Genomic DNA, 23,597 nt, shown 5'->3' with positions numbered 1-23,597 from the left:
GGACCGAGCAACGGGAGCTCACCCCATTGCAGAGATTCAAACCGCCGACCTTCTGATCGGCAAGTCCTAGGCTCTGTGGTTTAACCCACAGCGCCACCCGCATCCCTTAATATATAGTATAGGCAGTCGTTTTTGTGACCAACCAGGTGGGTGGTGCTGTCCACTTCAGGATCAGCACCACCATTAAGCAGGGTGAAGCAGCTACCAAAGAACAGGGATGATCATCATGAGATCGTGGTGGAGCAGCTGCCACAGCCCTTGTGGTGCAGCTGGCCAAGCCTGTCTTGCCCCCACATGCTTCTCTGGACCATTGGCCAAATAGCTTAAGAACATAACATAAAGGACACACTAAGTGCTGTGGGTTAAACCACAGAGCCAGGACTTGTGGACCAGAAGGTCAGTGGTTCGAATCCCCGCGATGGGGTGAGCTCCCGTTGCTTGGTCCCTGCTCCTGCCAACCTAGCAGTTCGAAAGCATGTCAAAGTGCAGGTAGATAAATAGGTCCAGCGGGAAGGTAAACGTGCGCTGCTCTGGTTTCGCCAGAAGCTACTTAGTCATGCTGGCCACATGACCCGGAAGCTGTACGCTGGCTCCCTCGGCCAATAAAGCAAGATGAGCACCACAACCCCAGAGTCGGTCACGACTGGACCTAATGGTCAGGGGTCCCTTTACCTTTACCTTAAGAGCCCTGCAGGAACTGGTCCAACATCCTGTTCTCACAGTGGCAATCCAGCTGCCCCTGGACAGTCTGCCAGCAGGACCTGTGCAAGAGCACTCTCCGCCTGCGTTTTCTAGCAACTGATTTTCAGAAGCATAAAAGGCTGTTAAGGCTAAAGAGAGACTCCAGCTTGTCCTACATGATCACTTCCCTCCAGGGTGTGGCATCCAGTTGCAGATGCCATCAGCAGAAGAGTAATGGGGATGGGCATCCATTAATGGATGGAGGCCCTCAAGGACTTTGCAATTGTGCCGCCTCAGCAGCACATTAAGAACAGGAGCAGAGCCCCACAGCTGGATCAGACCACGTCCTGTTCTCATAAGCAGGACATGAGTGCAGCAGCACTCTCCCAGATTCTGCTCCCCAGAGAACTGTCCTCCTATTCCTGCTCTCTGCTTTCCAGTTACTGACCCATGAGAGGAGTGTGGGATTTCCAGTCAAAATCACAAATACATGGTTGCCCAGACAGGCAGGTGAGGGGCTTACAGACATAGAGTTCCTGAATCATTATAGAAGGGACTATGTGAGGTCACTTCCTTAATGCTTTGGTGGGAATTTCTAACAAAGGAGATAATCATATATACATCCTCCCTGTCTAAGCGCTGTCTCTCTCTCTCTCTTCTTTCAAACCAGTGATGTGAGCAGACATACATGCCTGGGCTCTGCTTAAAGCCCAAACTCCATTTTGGAAACTATTTTTGTAGCTAAGAAATATTTTCCCCCACATACTACTCTTAGGTATTTGCTGCCTGCACTGAAATGTAAGGAAACCTTTTTGTTCACCCTACTAAAACGTGTAGTTCATTCTTCGCAAAGGGGGCAAAGAAGGGAAGGTCAGCAGACCACAAATAAACAGGAATAAAAGATGTGATTGCCTAATTCCTAGCTTCCAGTAAGCAGCAAAAGTGCAGAAGTGTTTTTACTCTTCTCAAAGGGCTATTTACTGTCATATTTCTCCCACACACATGGGATAGGTGGTTTAAATTGAATTTACATATTTAATCCTCAATCCATCAAGTAGGAGCTCTCCAATCATCCCAAGACTGCTAAGCTTAGTTGAGAGTGGTTGGTGAGGGACTGTTGTGTCACAAGGACAAAAATACCATTAGTGGCAACTAACCACAATGGCTGTATACTACCTCCACTGTCAGAGGAAGTGTGTTTCTGAATATTGGCTTTTGGGAATGACAAGCAGGAAAAGTGCTACTGTTGCATTCAGGGTCTGCTTTGCAGACTGCCCAGAAGGGACATCTCATTGGCTATTGTGAGAACAGGTTGCCGGACTAGTTGGGTCCCCTTTGGTCTGATCAAACAGCATATTTCCTTACCTTCTTATGTTAAAACAGAGGCAAATAATTCATTCAGCTTCTCTGTAATCTCATTTTCCACCTTCAGCACACCTGTGACTCCCTTATTACCCAGAGGTCTAACCATCTCCCTAGCCTGTCTCCCAATTCTAATGTATTTGGGCATAACTTCCATTTTCGGAAGGAAACCACATTGGCAACTTTCTTTTTCTTTTTCTTTTTCTTTACGTGCCTTTTTCATTTTTCAGATTGCTACAAAACCAAATTGGAAATCAAGCAGAATTTTACAACTTCAAACAACAAAAAGTGCCCTGGCAAACGTACAGACTTGTATCACATGTTACAATAAAGTTTAATCATATTATTCGTCTCTCCACATTTGGCAGCTCTCTTGATTCTGCTTGTTAACCACACTGACATTATTTTAGCCTTGGTTGTGCTGTTTCTGATTTGCAGTCTATATTTTAGCTGAGAAGATTCTATTTCCCCACCCACCCAGGCTTCTAGACCCCTTAAAGCACAGGTCCTAGGCCAGGCCGGCTTGCTTCCCTGCCTCCCTGATGCAGTAACCCATATCCTGAGCTGAAAAGTGGGAGATGACTGGCCAAGGTGAGCCCATCTAATGTTGGGGAGCAGGACAAGCATTATAGCACAGGAGTCAGTTAAACAGAAGCCCAGAAACACACGATGCTGCAGGAGATGACAGTTTCTTGAGGCAGGGCATTGATCCATTGCAGCAAAACCAACACAGAGTCTTGTGACGCCTTAAAAACTATTGTATGCCACATCGCACCACAAAGGAATTCACTGCTGCATCTCCCTGAATCACCAGGAGAGCAGCAGAGGCCATTCATGCCTGTGCATGTGCTGCAGTTTTAATATAATACTTTACAAACAACAGCAGGTCGTGAGTGATACAAAAAAAAACCCTTTTTGGTTATCTCCAATGTTTTTTGTGGCTCTTTGATGTGAGGCTGGACCAGTTCACCACTTGATCATGAAGACCAGAAGCACAGGCATCGTAGACTCGTCACCCGGCTCAGCAGCAACCTGACAGGGGCACATGGCTGGCTTAGCCCAAATATCTGCATCTCAGGATCCCTGCCTGATCAGAAGGCATTCTGATGCAGTGGCGTGCAAGGAAGGAGTGCCAAGGCTGTGAGCTGCTCACAATGCATAGGAACATAGGAAACTGCCATTGGCCTACCTACTACTGTCCGCAGGCAGAGGCTCTCCAGGGTTTCAGCTGCGGTTATCTCCCAGCCCTGCCTGGTGATGCCACTGGGGATTGAACCTTGAAACTTCTGCATGCAAAGCAGGTGTGCTACCACTGAGCTATAGCCTTTTGCATACTAATAAAGCCAGCTTGTAACAGATTTAAAAGTTCAGCCAAATTTGGGTTCCTTTTTAGGGACGACAAACGTGGCACAAGGCATGCAACCCTGAGTTGCTGCAGCTTCTAGTGACGGCAGGACACCTCCAGCCATTCCAGTAAAGGTAAAGGTAAAGGTACCCCTGCCCCTACGGGCCAGTCGTGACCGACTCTAGGGTTGCGCGCTCATCTCACTCAAGAGGCCGGGAGCCGGCGCCGTCCGAAGACACTTCCAGGTCACGTGGCCAGCGTGACGAAGCTGCAACTGTCGAGCCAGCACCAGTGCCGCACACGGAAACGCCGTTTACCTTCCCGCTACAAAGCAGTACCTATTTATCTACTTGCACTTAGGGGTGCTTTCGAACTGCTAGGTGGGCAGGAGCTGGGACCGAACGACAGGAGCTCACCCTGCCACAGGGATTCGAACCGCCGACCTTACGATCAGCAAGTCCTAGGCACTTAGGTTTTACCCACAGCGCCACCCGCGTCCCCATTCCAGTAAGCCTGCACAAATTGGTGCCCCCTCCGAGCCATCTCCCCCCCCCCACTAACAGAGGCTAGAATTCAGGAAGGGGGTGGGGCAGAAAGGAAAGTAAATTATGAGAGAGAGAGAGAGCATTTAAATGTGCAAATGCTGATCTAGCAATTTTCAGCAGCAATCTCACATCTGCAGTGGGCATTCCTTTCAGTAAATGATCTCAAAAGAAGAGGACCGTTCAGAAAGGGAAGGAGGAAGACCCCCAAAGAGAGGCAGCAGTTGAAAGCACAGTTGCAATGGCTATTGAGGTTGGGGTAATTTCTGGGCAGAGAGTCAGCAGGCAGAACCCTTAACTGGTGAGTCTTCTGCTGGCTTAAGGGAAGTGATAGACAGGGTAGGTCTGAGAGAGGTTGGAGTGCTGCTGCTGCTGCTGCAGTAGTGGCTCCCAAACCTGCAAGGAACCGTGACTCAGGGATTGTGCTGTGAAATAAAGAGCTGTAAAGCTGCCAGAAACTCACTGCAAGCACTTTGGGCACCAGCTCTGCATGGGGAGGGGAGGGAGCTGAATCCATCCTGGTGGTGGTGCAGGATTTCCACTGCAGAGAGCCAGCTCAGGTGGGACTCCTCTGAAGAGCAGCCAGGGCAATGACCCCAGAGTCAGCAAAAGGACTAGCGTTTTACAGTCCCTCTGCCTAACCAGAGGGCTGGCCGGTTTACATCAAAATGCCCCAGCATATCACATTCAAGGCTGCTTCTGCGTTGGTGTTTGTTGCCAGCAAGAGTCCTGCTTGAGGGGCATGGTGTTTGCTTCTGATGCAATGGTTAAGCAGGGAGATCTGAAAAGGTGAAACCCCACAGCAGCCTTTCCCAACCTGGTGCCCTCCAAATGGTTTTGGATGAAATGCCTAACACTCCCCCGGCTAGGGCTGATCGGAGTTGTAGTCCAAACCATCTGGAAAGTACCAGATTAGGGAAGGCCACTCCATCCAGGAACATGCACAACTGCATTGCTGCCAAGGGAACCCAATACAGCACAGACCAGATACCCACAATAGGTACTGGCCTGCTTGGCTCAAGCATTCTTTCATGTAGAGAAGATGGGGAGGCATGTTCAGCACTGGAGGATGAGCCATTGGACCTGCAAATATTTGTTCTTTCCCCCCACCTGTTCTTGCCTTTGGCACACTCTAGCATGGTCTGCTTTGCTCAGCACTTGGACCACGACTTGGGAATCTCACAGGTTGGAGATAGCTCTTCCCTCTCTTCCTTGTACCCAGGAAGACTTTGTCATCAGAGGTATGTTCCCTCTGGACATTCAGCTTCCATTTTGCTAACATGGTTGATAGCCACAGCTGAATCAAGCCTCCATGAAGTCCTTAAAAAGCCGTCTGCTTTTTGCCACTACGTAGTAGTCATGACTGATCTCTGTGAAAGTGCCCTTCGCTTGAGCAGAGCGGGTTATTCCTTTTCAGGTCTGCCCCTCTCTTTGGGAAGAGGAGCCCCTCGCCTAGGCAGACTGCCCTTCTCTTCTATCTCCCTTTTTAGAAAACAATTTGCACCTTGATGGGAAGGTGGGGGCTGTTTATGCCTCATCCATGCCAGGTGCGAAGGCTGACTTTGCCTGACATGAGCCATCACGGTGCCCTCTCTGTGTGCTCTCTCTGATTGATCACAAGGTGCAAAAATAGAAGTGGGCCAAGGAGTAAGCCCAGCAGGTGTTCAGAAAAGTGCTGACTTAGCTACGTCCTCCAGGAGAGTGGAAATCAGGACATCCCAGAAGATGTTTTGGTCCAGGAGTGGGGGCTGGGAATTTTCCCACATTGGTGCAGATAAAGTTTTCCTTGGACAGGGATAAATCTCTAACCTCCAAAAGACATTAGTTCCAGATGCTGTGGTTGTTTCAAAGGAATTGGAAAGCTCCTCTGTACATGCTCGACAAAATTGTTGTCTTTAGCACTCTGGGTTCCAGCACAGAGCTATGCCTGACTTAGATGACATTCTGTAGGTGGGCCAACCATGATGTGAGCTTCTTCCCACTCCAGGCTCCCCTCCCCCACCAACTGCCCAACATGCACAGAGTCGCATCACAGGTCCTCCCCCCTCCCCTGCCCTCCCAGAGCACTCCCCCACCTCCACCAAGTTTGGCACCCCTTCCGAGGTGATGTTGAAATGCAGAAGGCTTTGGAGTGTCTCCTTTCTGCAGAGTTGCACATAAGGTGGAGGGTTTGGTTTCAGGAAAATCCAAGCATCCCTAGATCTGGAGCTGTCAGCTTCTGCAGACAGGTGTCACCTTCCCAGAGTAGCAGGAAACCAGAGATCCGGGCTTCTTCCGGCTGGAGTAGGTAAGCCAGAGGGTGGTGGGAGACTCATGTTTCCAGGGCTATTCTGAGACCATGGGGTAGGCAGACAAGCATCAGAGTCAAACCACGCTGCTCCTTACCCTCTGCTTGCCCTTGGTGGCTTTGAGACACCTTGACCACCGCCTCCTCCCCCTTTCACTTAGAGCTTTCTCTTGCCAAGAAATGACCCCTTTCTGCAGAGACTGGAGTGGCTCCCCATCACCTCACCTGAGCATCTCCTTTGTGGACAGAATGGAAAGGGCTGTGTGAGTGTGTGGACTCCCGAAAGCCTCCATTGCTGCTGAGGATGCAAGTGAGGTCAGCTCTTCACCCAAAGGTGGCTGTAGCCTCCAGCAGTGCCCCTCCCCCACAGGCAGAGCTTTGGGGGCCCTCAGGTGGGCATTTTATTGTGGGTAAAAAGGTAAAGGTGAAGGGCCCCTGGACGGTTAAGTCCAGTCAAAGATGACTATGGGGTTGCGGCACTCATCTCACTTTCAGGCCAAGGGAGCTGGCATTTGTCCACAGACAGCTTTCCGGGTCATGTGGCCAGCATGACTAAACCGCTTCTGGCATGACGGAACACCGTGATGGAAACCAGAGTGCACGGAAACACTGTTTACCTTCCCGCCGCAGTGGTACCTATTTATCTACTTGCACTGGCGTGCTTTCGAACTGCTAGGTTGGCAGGAGCTGGGACAGAGTATTGGGAGCTCACCCCATCGTGGGGATTCGAACCGCTGACCTTCTGATCAGCAAGCCCAAGAGACTCAGTGGTGCAATTGGCGGTGAATTTGTTCTGCTTTACAGTATTAGGTGTTTTGTGATGTTTCCCTGAAATTATCACATTATTGCTATCTGGAGGAGCTATAGGATACCAGAAGCAGAACAAGAACAAACCCAAGCATTTGCAGTATGAAAAGTTGTAGGATAGTGACAGGATTAGCACTGCCTGGATATGAAGCCTCAGAACTTTTCACACAGAAATAATATTGTTGCACACCACCCCAATATCTGCCAAGCAGTCACATGATTTCAGAGGTTCAAGGCTCATATTTCCATTGTGAATTCAGGGCATGGCAGAGACTGCAATGTTTTCAGATATTTGGTTTATTTTACACCTACGTATGTACACCTAAAGTCTTCCATGGAGGGGCTACAGAACATTATATCCCAAGTGTCTCTCATTGCACCTCTCATAGCTTCAGCAAGCTTGGGTTTTAAAGCAGCAGTCAGGCATGGCTCTGGTCTCTCAGTGCAGCCTCCTCCAGCCAGCACCAACATGGAGTTCTGGTCTGCCAGCAACTCGTGGAGGTCTGCCCTTGGTTCCTGTGCTTCCCAGAACACCTTGCGGAAAAACCCAAACTCCTACAAAAAAGAATGCGCATTTCCCTGCCACCTCATACCCCTCCCCGCCACCTGTGGCAACCAGAGACCTGAGCACCTTCTTTGATATATAGGACATTCACACCTGTTGTCATGTTAAAGGCTTATCCCCAGCGAGCTACGTAGGCTGGCTTAGCTTGTGATCCTAAACTTTATTGCAGGCATAGGCAAACTCTGGCCCTCCAGATGTTTTGGAACTACAATACCCTTCATCCCTAGTTAACAGGACCAATGGTCAGGGATGATGGAAATTGTAGTCTCAAAACATCTGGGGGGCCGTAGTTTGCCTATGCCTGCTTTATTGCAACAGTGCTTGGCATCCCCCTTTAACATTCCCAGTATTAGCTAAATTCTTATATTAGTTCCTTATATTCACTAACCAGCAATCTAGGACAATACTGAAAGCAGGGTCGTGTATGACCAGCACAAATCATCCTACAGGTGTAAATGAAAATGGGTGTCTTGACTCAGAGGAACTCAAAGTTGCATGATCTCACCTTGTCTCAAAGAAATTATTATTATTATTATTATTATTATTATTATTATTATTATTATTATTATTAATGTACCGCTCTATACCCAGGGTTTTCAGGGTAGTTCACAGAATAAAATCAAGGTATAAAAACATAAAATACCTAATAAAAATAAAAACAATAGCTCCCCCCCAAAAAAAAATTTTTTTTAAAGGGCATAGGATGTAAATGGGATCAACCAAAGGCCTGGTTAAAAAGGAACCTGGGTGCCTAAAGGTGTACAATGAAGGTGCCAGGTGAACTTCCCTGGGGAGTCATGGGCCAGTCAGAAATGCCCCCACTCCCAGCTCCACCCTGGGCTCACTGGACTCAGATCTCCTCAGCAGGGAGGCCTTTCTCTGCAAACAGATGCTTTGAATCAGAAGATGGAATGCCCTAGCCATACAGAAGAAACAGCTCTCCCCAATTCCCCACCCTATCAGCAATATAGAACTTTGGGGTGGGGTGCACACACACACACACACAGCGTTGCCAAGCTCCAAAACAACAGCCTCAAGACGTTTTAAATGTCCAAAGTTCTTTTTTCAACCCCGCCCCCCAATAAAAGCCCTTCATTGACCTCTTAAAAACAGAATGCTTCCTACCCCAAAACAGAAAAATTGAATTGTTTTTGCCACAAAGAGATGGGCTTAAATTTGATTCAGGGGTCTGCCACAGCAGACTTCTTTGAGTGCCATGGCTAAGACCCAGGTAACGAAATGCCTCTGACCATGTGCAGAGTACCTTTCACCACCTAGGTATAATGGGAAACAGCTTTCCTAATTCATAAGCATAGGTGTGTGAAAAGAGAAGGGCCGAAGCCCAGAGCAAGAAGACAGGCCTTCATAGAACTGGAAAGTTGGAAGTTACCCTGAGGGTCCTTGCAAGGCAAGAATATGCAGCTGTCCCAAATGGGAATCGAACTTGCGACCTTGGTGTTACCAGCCCCACGCTCTAAGGAAAGACCTGCCCACCTCCCATCTAGGTGGTCGGTCTGGTGCGGTGGGGTCTGCGGGAGGCAGCACTTCGGCCCTTTCAAGTGCAGGCGGGGGCGGAGAAAGGCACTTATCTTATTATAAAGGCTAGGTCACCCTCTCCACTGAACAGCTGAGGGTGAATTCAAGGCCATTTAGCAGTTTTTGTCCTGCGCATCAAGAGCCGTGGCTGTTGCCATCCCTCGGCAGACTGGATGGGTTGTGGCCTCTCCCCCCTCCCCCCCCCGCGCGCCCAAGTGCTGATATGGCAGAAAAGGTCCCGGGCAAGGAGGCTGTAGATCAAGCTGCGCCTGTGTGCGGACCCAGGCGGGCGCTGCACCTTCAGAGGACTTAATCTTCGCACGCTCCTTCCTCCAACCCAGAAATTCAGGGACGGAGCAGGGGGCGCGTCATTCTCCGCCCAGGAACTTTCCTGGCTTCTTTCTCTCTCTCTCTGACTTTCCTTCTGTGGACGGGACGAATGAAAGTGCAAGCAGAGCAAAGGAAGAGTGCAAAGCCACCTCAGAGCGTTGCTGCTAGGGCTCTGCAACGCGCCCTCGAGCTGTCTTTTCCCAGAGAAACTGGCCAAAGACAGATGGTGACTCTGCAAGCTCCGGGCAAAGGGGCGGGAAGCGCTCACCGACGGAGCGGGCGGAAGGGAAGAAGCCGACCATGCCTGAGCCGAGCCAAAACTGGGCGGCGGCGGGCGGTAGAGGGTGCTGTCCAGCCGGCTTTGGTCCCACTCTGCGTCCCGGGGCGGAAAGTGCGGCGTCCGTCCAGGACCACCCCGTCGGAGGCCAGCGAGATCGCGGATCAGCGCGCCGGTGCCCCGCCTTCCGCGGGGGTCTCGCGGTTTCCCAGCGATAAGGAGAGGAGGAGGCTCCCCCCCACTCGGGAATTGTTGGCCAGGCCAGGCCCAGGACCCGGGAACTGCGAGATAAGCCGCCAGCAGGAGTAGGACTGTCGAACTTGGCGCTTTTCGCTGCGCGCCCTCTCGAGAACAGCAGACTCTCTGGCTCGCCTCGCCTTCATCCCCACGTTCGCGAAAGTGGCTGGAAAAGCGAGCTCGCTGAGAGGACTGGAAGCTGGAGGCAGCTCCCTGGCACAGATAGGGATGGCCTGGCCACCCCACCCCCGGGCTGCGTTGCCTAATGGTTAACTTGTGCGGAGCTCTATGGAACACACGCGGTTGTCATAGACAGAAGGGAGCCAGCGGTCAGGTTAGCATGATTTCTTTCTCATTTCCCCCTCCACCTTCGGTGCTTAAAATTGTGTTCCCTCCCCTCGGCACAGTATCCACCGGTGTTGTCTAATACAGTGGTACCTCGGGTTACATACGCTTCAGGTTACATACGCTCCGGCGGCGCGGCGGCACCATTAGCTAAAGTGGTGCTTCAGGTTAAGAACAGTTTCAGGTTAAGTACGAACCTCCGGAACGAATTAAGTACTTAACTCGTGGTACCACTGTAATTTCAGAAGTACTACAAACTATCTCAGCTGAAGTCAGGCATTGGCGGGGTGTGTGTAGGTGTGTCCTTTGACTGGAGGGATTCGAGGGAATAATGTTCCCGCCGCCCCGCCCTCCCCATCCCTGCCAACGCCTGTCCTTAAGAATTTTGCAAGCAGCTGCTCCAGACGCAAAACCCGCTTCCCCAGCTGAGAGCAGACTCCAGCCACCCGGTGCCTGCCACGCCCCCAGCGCGCTCCTCTTTACGCCCACTTCCCTGAGTCCACAGAAAAGAAGCTTGCTCTTCGCCAGGTGTTCCGCTTGTTCCGACGCCAAGACGCAGACCATCCTCCGCCCGCTTTGGCTCAAGAGGAGGAGACGGACAAGAGAGAGGCAGTCCGGCTGGTTCCGACAAGGATGGGCGGCGGAATGAACCTTCAGGCACCACCATAAGAAAACCACTTAGGGCAGGCGATGATTATTCGGTTGCAAAGGAAAGGCACTCTGCACATGTTCAGAGGCACGATCATCTTTATTATTTAATATGCTCTGGATGTAAGCCCTGCCCTAGGCTTTGTGTTGGGGTGAGGCGGACTAGGCGGCCTTCAGGATCCTAGGGTCCTGCAAACCAGGACCCCGCAGAGTTGCCCGGTCTATGCTCGTGAAGCTGAGGTCTCCCCACTGCCCAGCTGTCCCGGGAAAGAGGCGGAGCTACGCCTGTTCTGAACTGCGCGCTCTGTTTTATTTCCCTGGACTCTGATTCCCCGGGACAGACCCAGGCAGGAAAAATGCTTACTCCCAACATAGCAGCAGCGGCAAAGCGAAAATACAAACAGCCAATGTGCAAAGTATGGTCAACGAAATCGTTTCCTGACTATGTACATGTGTATAGGTATGCATTATCTGTATATTTGTTTTCCTGCGTATGCACGAAAAGAGCAATAAAACATTCCATAATGTGGCTTTGGTTGAGAACCAAACGGCAAAATTTGGCAAAACAATAAAGAACAGGAAGGGGCGGCAGGGGGCGCCGTCGAGCTGCCGGGTGGCGAGAACAAGAGGCATCTGCGTCTCCCCTGGGTGTGGGGGGGGGGCAAATGTCGAGCGTCGGGTCCGGGGAAAGTCAAGCAAGAACCAAAGGCAGCTCCAGGCCCCGGAACCAGCCGACGAGGTGCCCTTGGCCGGCCTGCCCTGCACTCTCCCCCACCCGCGTTTCAGTCGTGGGACTCCGGGGAGAAGAACCATCACCCCCTTCTCCAGAGGGGATGTTAGTGGTGTGGGATGTATTGATAGAGCAGCAAGTACAACATTTTCCTGTTGCCCAGAATGGACACACAGGGGGAAGTGGCTCCAGACAGGGAGGGCTTCCTGTCATATCTGCTCTGGAGCCTCCTCTCCCCAGTGGCGTAGCGTGGGTTGTCAGCACCCGGGGCAAGGCAAGTAATTTGCGCCCCCTAACCCGTGGATTTGCGCCCCCTAACCCGTGGATTTGCGCCCCCTAACCCTAACCCCCAGATGTTGCACCCGGTTCCGCCCGCCCCCCTGCACCCCCCACGCTACGCCACTGCCTCTCCCTGTGGGTGACCAGGTGGATGGGCGTGACCCTAGCTGTCCATGTAAAAGGGCTAGCCATGCAGCCATCTTCCCTTTTCCTCTTTTGGATCTTCACTTCTGGATCCCTACTGCTCCTGGCTCTTAGCCAGCACATGGCACGTCCTTACAGAGGATGGAGACCTAACTCGGACTTAACTTTTCTCTACAGCCACAAGATAAAGCCTGCCTTCAGATTACTGCTGTGAACAGGACGTGAGAAAAACCTGTTATTTTTCAAGAAGACTGTGCTGCGTTATTCTTATTTTAAAAGGGAAATAAAGGGGAAATTTACCAGGAACAAGCCAGACTGGATTGCTTAATTAAAAGAGTCTCGCGAGTCATCAACTTGCTTCCAATAAGTTGCAAAGGGACTGTGTCCTGCTGTTTTGTTCACTAGCGTGAGTGAGGAGGGATAATATCAAAACAATATATCCTCTCCTACCTTCCTAAACATTCCCACAAGTGGTGACCTCCCCCCCGCAAAAAAGCTGTCTCCATTGTCAGGGGAGGCGAGAGCACCACCTTGTGGCCTGCTTAGCAGAGAACGAGCCAATCGCAGCAAGGCAGCAAGGAACGGAGCAGAGCCTTGGCTCGGCCAGATGGGAGAAGCAAGAGGACTTAGGGGGCGCCTCCTCCCCACATTCACTGCCCTGCCTTTTTGCCCCCAGGTGCGACAGTGAGAGAAAACCGAGAGCCCCTTGAAGGACGGCAGGGTCATGCACGGGGCCCAGGGTTGGTGGACGATGACCGGGCCTGGAGCCCAGCTGTGGCTGAGAGGAAGAGGCACCCAGGAATTGCCTGCTTCGGAGCCAAGGATCCAGCTCTGCTCCCCTAGAGCCCTGGTGAAGTTTACAGCAAGAGGCTGACGGGCACTTCCAGGTATGTGCGCTCTGCCGAAAGGAAAGCCGGAGCGTGGAGTGGGGAGGACAAAGCAGACAAGCCCAGGATCTTGCCCCTCCATGAGATCCAGACCTCTCCTCCGCCAGGGCCCTTCAGGAGCGCTCCTCCCAGCAGAAAACATAGTCGCCCACCCAAGAAGAAAAAGCACGGCGCGGGGCAAAGGCAGCATGCTCTCAGGAAATAAACAAGCAGTCTCCCACCCGCCACCCCCCCAAAAAAGCCTATTCCCAGAAAGACCCTCCCCCCAATTATGCTGGGCATAGGAAACATCAGGGGGTCGTGTGAGTTTGGATGGGGATCAGGGAATAGCTGACACGCGTGAGCTTGCAAATGCCGGTTCTGGGAGGGAGTGCAGAATGTGCCGCCCTTTCGACCTCCCCCTCCCGCCCCGCTGGCAGTGAGTTGCGTTTGGCAGTAGTGGGTTGTGCTTGTGGCTTCTGTAGAAGGAAGACGATAAGTGGCAGTTTCTGCATCGGAAGGGGGAACCTCTTTCCCCCCACGCCACCCCCCTTCTCTTCCTGGGGCCAATGCTCCCCTTCAGCAACAACACACACAAACACCCCCGTGGCGTCCCCTCAGGAAGGGAAAAGATCCCCTCCAGCGGGCGGAGTTTCTCACGGGGTGCCCCAGGTGACCTGGTGGGTGGGGGCGGGCCAGGAAGAAGCCTTTCCATACTTGGAGGCGCCGGGCAGAGAGGGCCAACAGCAGGGGCAGGAGGAACAGGTCAAGACCTTCCCTGTGGCAAGCTGGGAGGCGAGCCCTCGCTCTCACCCCCCAAATCCTCCCTTTGCAACCCCCCCCAACTTTTTAGCCCTGGAATTCTTCCACAGAGGAGCGTGAGGAAGACCTGCTCTGCAGCGCCCTGCCCAGCTATGCGTGCAAGGTCTCAATGGAGAGGCTTAAGTGGGGGAGGGAGGGAGGGACCTCGACACTTCTGACACCAGTGGAGAGTCTTTAGAGGAAGCTCATGGATGCGGGAGGACGGAGAGGCAGAGTGCAGGAGGGGACCATCCCGGGCCGCCGGGCACCGGTCTACTTGGTGCCTTCATCGGGGTTCCCTTCGCCGTCCGTCTTGCCCTCCTCCTCCGTCTTCTGGTCGTCCGTGTTCAACCTCTGCTGCTTCTTGCGCCGCACGCACTTGACAGCCACCAGCACCAAGATGACCACGGCCAGGAACCCTCCCACTGTGGCGCCCACGATCACGGCCACTGTCGAGTCCCTCTCGGGAGGTTCTGCGGAGGAAACACATCCGAGACTAGTGGGGGGCGGGGCTGAGGAAGGGCACGCGAAGGAGGCTTGATCCGCCCCCCGAGGGGGCTTGGAGAGAGGGGCTAGGGGGGCAGGGGTTGGGACAGAGGGCAGGGGGGTCCCCGCCCAGGCTTTGCAGGAAAGTGGGTTTCTGGGGTGGGCGTGGCCTTTCTAGGACGCTGCAGCATAGCAGGTAAGAAAAGCGTGTTGTTGTGTGGTGGGTCCTAGGGGGAGAGGGAGACCCTAGACGGCAGGCCTCCCGAAGGCTGACTGACCTTCGGTGATCACTATCAGGCTGATCTTGCCGTGTCCCTTCTGCCGGTCAGGGGGGTTCATGACGTAGCAGTGGTAGGTCCCTTCATCGTCCAGCTGCACGTTGTGGAGGGTGAAGGAGACGTCGTTCTTGATGGGGTTCCCGGTGAACTCCACGCGATCCCCAAAGCGGGTCTGCTCCATAGGAACAATCTTCAACCTAAACTGTAGAAACTGGAGACGGGGTGGCGGCGTTAAGGAGCAGAGACTGCCGCAGTCCACGCAGGACGCTCTGGAGAGCTGGGACAAACCGTTTATTAACTATGTCTGGGCGATATATCACACCAGGGGAGCCATCTTGAATTGGGGGTACCCAGGAAAGCCCCGTCCCACATAACTGATGAAGGGATCCACGCGCACCATTTGAATAGCAATGCCCATTAACTTTGGTTGGGGGGAGCCCTCAAATATTTTATTAATAATAATAAATTTTTATTTATATCCCGCCCTCCCCAGCTGAAGCTGGGCTCAGAGCGGCTAACAAGAGTAAAATAATACAGCATTCTAAAATCAATTCATTATACAATCGGTTCAAATCAAATTAATGGCAACCATTGGGCTAGAGTTCTGTGAGGAGTTACCAAAGGAGGGGGTCAGGCTGTGCCTTGGCCAAAGGCCTGGTGGAACAGCTATTGAGGGGGCAAAGACCCCTTGGCCCCTAGGACTTGGGCTCCTATGTATCACACACCCTTTTAAAATAAAATAAAATAAAATAAAAACAGGCTTTAGTAGCAAAGACTAACCCTGGGACATGTGGTTACAATAAAACGGGTGCCTCTGAGCACATGCACGAGTGCATTCCGCTTGATCGTGGCTTAAAAGGGGCAGCAGAGCTCATCTGTTACAGCAAACACAACGAACAGAGTTATGGAACCTTAAAGACTAGCACATTTATTGTGGCAACAAGAAACTTAAGCCACAGTAGACGCTTGGCAGCTTCGCGTGGAATAAGTGCTACAACCCTCTCCCTCCGCCACACACAGACATTCACAGGAACCGCATTTGGGGACGGGTTGAAAGGACTTCCAAAGTCCAGGGTCTGCCGCTAAGTTGTTGTTGCAGCGCCCTCTCAGCTGGGCACCCAGTGCAGGCGACCCAGTTTTGCACGCCCCTCAATCTGCCTCTGCGCCTCAGCGTGCTTCGAGGAAGTGACCCGCCCAGCTCAGTTGCGGGCTGCAGACTCACCATCTCTTCCGTGCAATTGTCGCATTCCTGGTATGTCCAGTTAAGGGAGAACTGCTTCTTCTCCACCCGGTAGCAGGAGTTGAAGGTGCAGGTGAGGCGGACGGAGGAGCCATTCAGGGCCATGATGGTGAAAGGCGCCGTGACCTCCATGCCCAGGCTGCTTGGCACTGCCGGAAGAAGAGGAGAACAGGGTAAGACAGGAGAGGCGAATCTACACCGGTCAGTTATAGCTTTTAAAATGTGTTATAAAAATGTGGCACCAGAGGGCGCTGCAGAGCAGCAATCAGTCCGCCATGAGAAATTGCATTGAGAGTTATATAGGGGTTTTTTTTTCTAATAGCCTTTATTTCATAGCATTTATACCGATCAGTGCAGACCCACCCTCGCTTGCTCTCCCACCCCACCCACCCATTACACACGAAGGGCAGCAACGTTGGGTCGGCAACCCCCCCCCCCCTTTTTGGAGGAAGGCGGGCTCTTGACAAAGGACCCTCTGGGAGTTTGTTTGTTTCCAAAGGGGAAAGTGCTCAAGACAGTTCTATATTAAGTGATCATTTAAAACGGGATCCCAACTGTACCGGAAAAACGTAGCTGGAGAATTTCATAGAACAAGCCTGACGGGATAGCTCAGTCAGTAGAGCATAAAACTCTGCACCTCAGGGATGTGGGTTCGAGCCCCACTTTGGGCAAAAGATCCCTGCATTGCAAGGGGTTGGACTAGATGGCCCTTGGGGTCCCTTCCAACTTGACAATTCTTTGATGGCCAGAGAAGTGGGACGAGCGACTCCTGGTTGCAATGTGGACCGCTCCTATTCAAGGCGCCAGGCAGTCAGTCCTGCCCCTTTCTTCAGCACTCCATTAGGAACTTAAGAAACTGCATTTATACCGAGTCAAACCATTGGTCCATATAGGCCAGTATTGTCAACACTGACTGGCAACAACAGCTCTCCAGGATTTGAGGCAGAGGCGTCTCCTCCTGGCCCTACCTGGAGATGCCAGCGGGGGTTGCTCCTGGGACCATCTGCATGCAGCGCACATGCCCTTTCCAGACCTCCCCTCTCCCCTTGTTTTTCTCCCCCTCCCGCCAGCATTCTGGCCCGGTTATTTGGGATTATTCTTCTTTTCTAAACGAGTTTTTTTGGGGGAGGGGGCGTCTGAAAACTTCCCCGCCAGCCTGATGGCAGAGCGCTCCCTCTCTTGCGCGCGTTGCTGGCGAGGCTTTGGCTACGGAGGGACGCGCGCTGAGCTCCTGCGTCCGCCGCTGTTCCGTCCCTGCTACGGATGGCAGAAAGCCGGCCAAGAGCCCCGCCGCTTCCGTTCTCCCTCTCTGTTTCTTCGCGCTCATCTCAGCAGTTCCTCCCAGGTCCCCCTGGCTTTGAAGGCAGAGCCCCCAAAGGGTCTCCCCTCACCCTCACCTTCTTTATCGATCAGCCACGCGGGGGCTCAAGGCGAGTTTAAAGCGTGATCAGAGCTGCCACACTATAGTCTTTTTGTTTTGGCTTTAACAGATCAGGAACGTAGAAGGAATTGCAGAGGACGAAACGGCGGCTGGGGAGAGCGGGGAGATGCCTGGATTACCTGTTCCAGGACTGAACTAGCAATACCTGCCACCGCGTCTGGGGTCTGACATTCCCAGGCTGCACCACTGCTCCGAACCAAAGCTCCTTCCTCGTGGCCCTAAGACCCCACCTGAGTCACCCCCGAGGGGATAATCATGGCAGCGTGCGTGCCCGACTCTCCACCCTGGGCGCATGCTCAGGAGTAGAGGCATTTCTGCTGCCCCACACGGGTATGGGTGTCATTCTTCCCGATCTCTGCTGCAGCTGGGTGGCAGCCCTGGGGCTTTAAGGAGACGCCTGAGGCAGGCAGTCCAAGGTCAGCTTGATTCTGTCAGTCCCTTTTGCTGACGCCTGGCAAACCGGTCTCCTGGCTATTCCGAGGAGCCCCGAGTGCTGCAGAAGCTGCAGCCTCTGCAGTGCCTTGAATGCAGCAATTGCTGAGGCAGTTCCTGGCTCGTCAGATGCTACTGCAAAACTGGAACACATTCAACACACACCTCCCCCTTGCCGTACCCCGGGAGCCCCGAGGGGAAGACGGTGCGCCCTTAGTTCAGCTGGGATCTGCAGCTGAGATCAGGGGGCTCCTCGCCGAGCTGGCTACCCAGAGCAGCGTCTTGGCTGTGCCCCCTTCTCCCCACAAGCCCAGCCGCAGAAAGCCTGGCCTTTCTCCCCCTCATCCTTTCCAAAACGGTCGCCTGCGCGCTTTTTGCAGACTCTTCGCGCTCCTGTTTGGAGAGGCAGACCGGGCTGTGTGCTCGACCAGCCGGAGACAAGCCTTGTAACGGAGGGGGCCGAGTAAGAAGGGGCTGCTGGGAGTGGGGAGTAGCGGAGGCCCAGATCCAGATCTGGCCTCGGGGTCCTAGGCGCACCCTCCTCGTCTCTTCTCTCCCACATGGAACTGGTGATCACGGACTGCTGTAGAAAGGTCGCGCCTGGCAGCAGGGAGCCACTGGTGGCTAAGTCGGCCTTTACAGAGGCCCTTTGGAAGGTGAGAGCAGGAGGAGCCACTGCTGGGCATCGCCAGCGGTGGCCAGGAAACCCTCGAAGGCTCCCACAAGGCTTCTAAGAGAAGCCCCTATGAATGCTGGGGAGTGGGCGCTGGCGCAGTATCCTAGGGGGTGGGAGGCAGTGGTTGGCCCCTGCTGAACCAAGAGGGGGTTCTCTTCCTGCGGAGTCGCCTGGTGGCAGCTGCAAATCCCCCCCCCTCGCCACACCCCACAGTCTAAGCGAGGGAAGAACCTGTGCCTCATTTTGGGAGAACCCAAGCAGGCGTGGGAGGGAGCAACTCTGGTCCCCAGGATAGGAGGCGGAGCAGCATCTGGAAACCCCGGCACAGCTGTGAGAGAGAGAGAGTGACCACATGCACACTGCCCTCAGCCGCTGCCCCCCGAGGCCACTTTCCAAAGATCCAGGCCCGGAGCGCTTTCCTCGGCATTGATATTCTCCGTGGCTGGCGACTGATCCGGCCAAAAAATGTGTAGCTCTGGCGAAGCACAGGCTCTGGCCGGTTCTTCCAGCAAATGCACTGAGGGGCGCTGGCCAGGAAAGGGCCCTCCCCGAAGGCGCCCCCCAAAGACGCTCCCCGCCCGCCCTGGAGCCAAGGCAAAGCGGCGCTTCCTTCTCCTCCACCCTGGAGCGCAGCTGTCAGTGGGGTTGCGAAGCCGGGCAGTTCCGCAGCGGCCCTCGCCAGATTGCAGCAGCAGCCCCCTCCCCGCTGCTGCTCCCCTCCTTCCTCAGCTCCCCATGCCGGGACCCCAGAAGCCACTTACCCAGCGCGAGGCAGAGGATGAGGAGCGCCAGGGCGTGCGTCTTCCGGGGCCGGGGGGCTTCTCGGCTCATCCTCCGGGCCTAGCGGGGAGAGGGGGAGGGGGCCGGGCGGTGCGCTGCTTGGCTTGGCTTGGCTTGGGTGGAGGGGAGTGTCAAATGCGGGGTTTGGACTCGGAGGCATACATCATGTTCTGGAAGCTTTATGGCGAGGGCTCCAAGATGGCCGGCTGGAGGGTTTGGTGCTTCCCCTGCAGCCGCGGTTAAAAAACGGGGGGACACATCATTTCTGTGGTTGGCGAATCTCAGCAAAGGAAGTGGGAGGGCAGGAAACCCTTATGTGCCGGGAATGAGAGATGCTCCCAGCTTCCGCGGGGGCGGCGGGCTGGGGGAGAGCGGAGGATTAATCTCGACACCCCCTGCCTGCCCTCCCCGGGTTCTGGTCACGGAAGGGTCATAGCTCAGGGGCAAAGCACCGCATTTGGACGCAGAAGGTCCCAGATTCAACCCACAGCAGCATCTCCAGGTAGGGCTGAGGAAAGGCACCTGTCTAAAGACCTGGAGAGCATTTTCCCGCCAGAGCTGACTGGACCTGGACCCGGAGAAAGCAGTTGCCACTGTTGCTACGTTCTTGGGCTGCTGCCCTTTCCCAAAGAGCAGAGCCGGCGGCCGAAGTCAGCTTCTCAGCCACCCGCTTCAGAGGGACGTCTTCTTGTCCTCCAGCCCAAACTATGCACGGGGTGCCTCCTGGAGCAAATGCCCATTTCAAGGGCTGCCTCCCCAAAACATGCTGAGCAGGAGGAGAAGGCTAGTAGGGGACCTTCGCGCGGGGGTGGGGGAAGAATTCCCTGCTCTGCAAATGATTTATTGCCTGACCCCTCAATTTGGTCCTTGGGGAACCAAATGCATTTCATATTCCCAGCTAAAGCAACACTACCCCGAGCAAGAGAGAGAGCAGAGCAGCTCCTCCGACTGGCTATGGGACTCTTGCGCGCCCACACCCTTACATCTTTCGCAGCAACTACCCCAGCGACTGGGCAGGGAGGGCAAGAAGGGTCAAGAGTATCAATTTAGGCATCCCAGTGTGCATTAGGTAATCCAGCAGCCCTTCCCCACCCCCCACCGCGCGCAATCGTCCAGGAGGACAGGAAGTGGCGCGGCAGCATGCTGCAGGCGAGTAGGTGGCAGGGAATGGATGGATGCTCTCGCGCCTCTTCCACGGCAAGCAAACAAGACAGACCCCACGCCACCCTCTCCCCTCCACCAAGCGCTGTTTGCCACGGCTGCTTCCTCCCCCTCCCAGTTGGCCCTGAGCTGCCCAGTCTGCGTTGCCAGTGGGAGCTGCTGGGGACCAGTCGGGACAGGGAGCCAGCGGCGAATCAAACGCCCCGCTCCCCATACAAACACACTGCAGGCTCCGAAGGCCTCCCGGCCCACAAGTGAATGTGGGCCGGGCGAGGCTCCCCCGGAGCTGCCTTGGTTATCCTGCTCCCTTCCTTGGGCACTGGCTGAAGTGTCGGGTGCGGAGAAAGAGCTCCCTTAACTTCTCCGCTTTCTGGACGCTCCAAGCGCGCCTTGCTGCAGCTGCTGGGAAATGTCGGAGGGCGGCAACGCGAAACCAAAGAATACAGCCGGCTGCGCTTCTGCACAGGCTCTGGGTGGCGTCTCCCGGGTCCGCTCAGAAAGAGCCCGCGCAGAGAGGGCTCTGGCAGTGCTATGGGTACGCTTTGGACTGGTCTCGCATCTGCTGGGGCTGCTTAGGGGTGAAGGAAGAGACTTGGCTACTGTGGGGAAGGGGAGCGAGGAAGGGACTGTTGAGCCGCTCCAAGCGCCAGCGCCGGCCTATCCCAGAGCCACGTCTTTTTACTGGGGCGCTATCCATAGTCCTGATGCAAGCGGCCTCCCGTCACTCTCGCCTTCCTGATAGAAAGTAATGGTGAGCTGGGCTCATCCTGCGCAGGGAGGAGAGGGCACCGAGCCACCAGCCTCAGTCTGCACCTGCCTGCCTTCTTCTTGACATCTATCGGTTTTGTCTTTTCAGGGGGGATGGAGACAAACACAGAATTAGTTGTCTTCGGTTCTGCAAACTGTTATCCTTCCAATCTTCCACCCTGCCAGTCCTAATGGGCATCATACCCCAGTGGCTTCTGAGTCCAGATGGTTTCAGTGGCTATTAACCCCAGGTGGAGGTGTTCATACACCTACTAGAAAGAGGAGAATTTTGGGTCTATCACTCATGCTCCTTATGCACTGGGCTAGGCAGGGAGGGCTGAGGAAGCTGGAGAACGGCTTAGCTCTGTTGGCTGTGTGTACCTGACTTGTCTGAGGCCCTTCAAATTTACCCTGTTGGGCTCAGCCAAATCCGACGCACAGGGCTAGTACAGTGGTATCTCAGGTTAAGTACTTAATTCGTTCCGGAGGTCCGTTCTTACCCTGAAACTGTTCTTAACCTGAAGCACCACTTTAGCTAGGGGGGCCTCCTGCTGCTGCTGCTCCGTCGGAGCACGATTTCTGTTCTCATCCTGAAGCAAAGTTCTTAACCCGAGGTACTATTTCTGGGTTAGCGGAGTCTGTAACCTGAAGTGTATGTAACCCGAGGTACCACTGTATATAAGTCATCTCTAGTAGTCACAGCCCTATCCTCCATTAATTTGACAACAGTGACAGTACAGCTCTCTGACTTCTAGGGTGTTTTGCGCTCACAGAGGCTGCCCATCACTACCGTACTGGGCAGGTTACAACTGGCCCCCTCTGAAGTAGATCCCACTGCACTTCCTCCTCCTTAAATTTAAGGAGCACTTCATTAATATTTCAAGGCACTCTCCTTTACCGGGACAACCTGCGCAGCCCAATTCTGCAAAGTCAGCAGACTTGCAGCTGAGTCAGTCCCTTATGCTCGCGAAAGGAGTCCTTCGTCCTAAAAGGCAATTGGCAGAGGCCCGGAGTCCCAAGGGGCAGAACCAGCCCCACTCCCAGAAGTTTGGCACTGCCTTCCAAAGGACAGGGAAATGTGGCTTAATGGCTTTGCTAGGTCCACCGTAGTCCCTCCCTGAAAGACGCAGTATCCCTCTGCATGATAACAACCGCCGGGATGACAAGAGGGCAGAGTGCTATTTCTCCCATGTCCCGCTTGTGTGTTTCCCATTGAGGCACCCGGTTGGCCACAGGGAGAAGAGATGCTTGGACCAAATGGGCCCCCATTGGCCTGATCCAGTTGTAATATTACCTGCTGAGATTACCCTTGGTGGACTAGCAAGCTTTGGCCATTTTCACTCTTAAGGCCATTTCTGTAGGGATGTGAATGGATGCTAGGAGAGGGTATAGTTATTATATGTTATCCTTCCTCACAATTGTTAAATTTCAGAGTGCATCTCTTTGCAGCTTAAAAGGGAAGCTTAGATAGGTTAGTTTTAATCTTTTTAGTTTAAGTAAAGTTTAGTTTAGTTTAGATTTAAGGTGCTGGTTTTGACCTTTAAAGCCCTTCACGGCCTAGGACCCTTGTACCTACGGGACCGCCTCTTCCGGTATGCCCCACGGAGTGCCTCAAGGTCCATAAATAGCAACACCCTAGTGGTCCCGGGCCCTAAGGAAGTTAGATTAGCCTCAACCAGGGCCAGGGCCTTTTCAACACTGGCTCCGGCCTGGTGGTACACTCTGCCTCATGAGACCAGGGCCCTGCAGGATCTGATTTCTTTATACAGGGCCTGTAAAACAGAGTTGTTCTGCCTGGCCTTTGGCTTGGAGCCAATTTGATTCCCTCCCCCTCTTTCTTTTTTCTTTCTCCTCCCGTGATGAGGCTGCATTTTAACATTTTAATGTTGCATTTTAATCTTGTTTTTAAGTTGTATTCATTCAATTTGTTTTTATTATTGCTTGTTAGCCACCCTGAGCCCGGCCTTTGCTGGGGAAGGCGGGGTATAAATAATTTTTTTATTATTATTATTATTATTATTATTATTATTATTATTATTATTATTAAATCCAGGGTGCTTTAAGGCAAACTGGATTCTCCTGGTATTTCACCCTTTTCTCCCCTCCAAAACAACAATCACAGAGTCTTGTAAAAGGTAAAATACCATATTTTCCCATGTATAACATGCCCTTATGTATTTGGGGGACTCAAAATTAAGAAAATGGGGGGAGATTGTCCCTGTGTATAAGACTAACCCCCCTTTTAAACATTATTTTTGGTAAAAAAAAAATACAACCTAGTCTTACACATGGAAAAGTACAGTAATATTCTGCTAGTTTTGATTTTGTTAGTTTTTGTGTGGTGTGCTTTTTGTTTTCTGTGAATTCTCATTGTTTGGGCCTAAACCCTGTATATTTTATAGACTTATTTATTATTTCAGGTATGACTATACCACTTTTCATCAGAAAGAATCACCAAGCAATTTACCAAAAATTAAAATTAAATGCAGTATAGAAAACCACAAAATCCATAAATACAATATAGAAAACATCAAACTCCTAACATAGAATTCTACTCAATCATAACAAAAGAAA

At 53.1% G+C, this 23,597-nt stretch overlaps 1 protein-coding gene and 2 long non-coding RNA genes across 3 annotated transcripts; 1 reads left to right on the top strand and 2 right to left on the bottom strand.

The window, feature by feature from the left end:
• Positions 1 to 11,043: 11,043 nt before the first annotated feature.
• On the bottom strand, positions 11,044 to 12,237 carry LOC309519756. The gene is made up of 2 exons (XR_014214005.1): positions 12,096 to 12,237; positions 11,044 to 11,919 (listed from the first exon to the last, which is right to left on the bottom strand). It is a non-coding gene; the product is annotated as an uncharacterized lncRNA (long non-coding RNA).
• On the top strand, positions 11,851 to 12,289 carry LOC309519757. The gene is made up of 2 exons (XR_014214006.1): positions 11,851 to 11,931; positions 12,119 to 12,289. It is a non-coding gene; the product is annotated as an uncharacterized lncRNA (long non-coding RNA).
• A 1,228-nt stretch (positions 12,290 to 13,517) lies between these two features.
• SCN2B (sodium voltage-gated channel beta subunit 2) lies at positions 13,518 to 20,100 on the bottom strand. The gene is made up of 4 exons (XM_082200871.1): positions 19,097 to 20,100; positions 15,769 to 15,935; positions 14,547 to 14,757; positions 13,518 to 14,255 (listed from the first exon to the last, which is right to left on the bottom strand). The coding sequence occupies exons 1-4, from the start codon at positions 19,164 to 19,166 to the stop codon at positions 14,056 to 14,058; spliced, it is 648 nt and encodes a 215-aa protein (XP_082056997.1). The 5' UTR covers positions 19,167 to 20,100; the 3' UTR covers positions 13,518 to 14,055.
• Between the last annotated feature and the right edge of the window lie 3,497 nt (positions 20,101 to 23,597).

Source organism: Podarcis vaucheri, assembly GCF_965113315.1.
Source record: "Podarcis vaucheri genome assembly, chromosome: 15".
NCBI lineage: Eukaryota > Metazoa > Chordata > Lepidosauria > Squamata > Lacertidae > Podarcis > Podarcis vaucheri.
This window is presented reverse-complemented; position numbering and strand designations above follow the sequence as displayed.

Coding starts and splice junctions, on each gene's coding strand:
- SCN2B (XM_082200871.1), bottom strand. CDS start 19,166: ATGAGCCGAGAAGCCCCCCGGCCCCGGAAGACGCACGCCCTGGCGCTC. Junction 14,758..15,768: donor ACAATTGCACGGAAGAGATG/GTGAGTCTGCAG, acceptor CCCCGTCTCCAG/TTTCTACAGTTTAGGTTGAA. Junction 14,256..14,546: donor CCTGATAGTGATCACCGAAG/GTCAGTCAGCCT, acceptor TTTCCTCCGCAG/AACCTCCCGAGAGGGACTCG.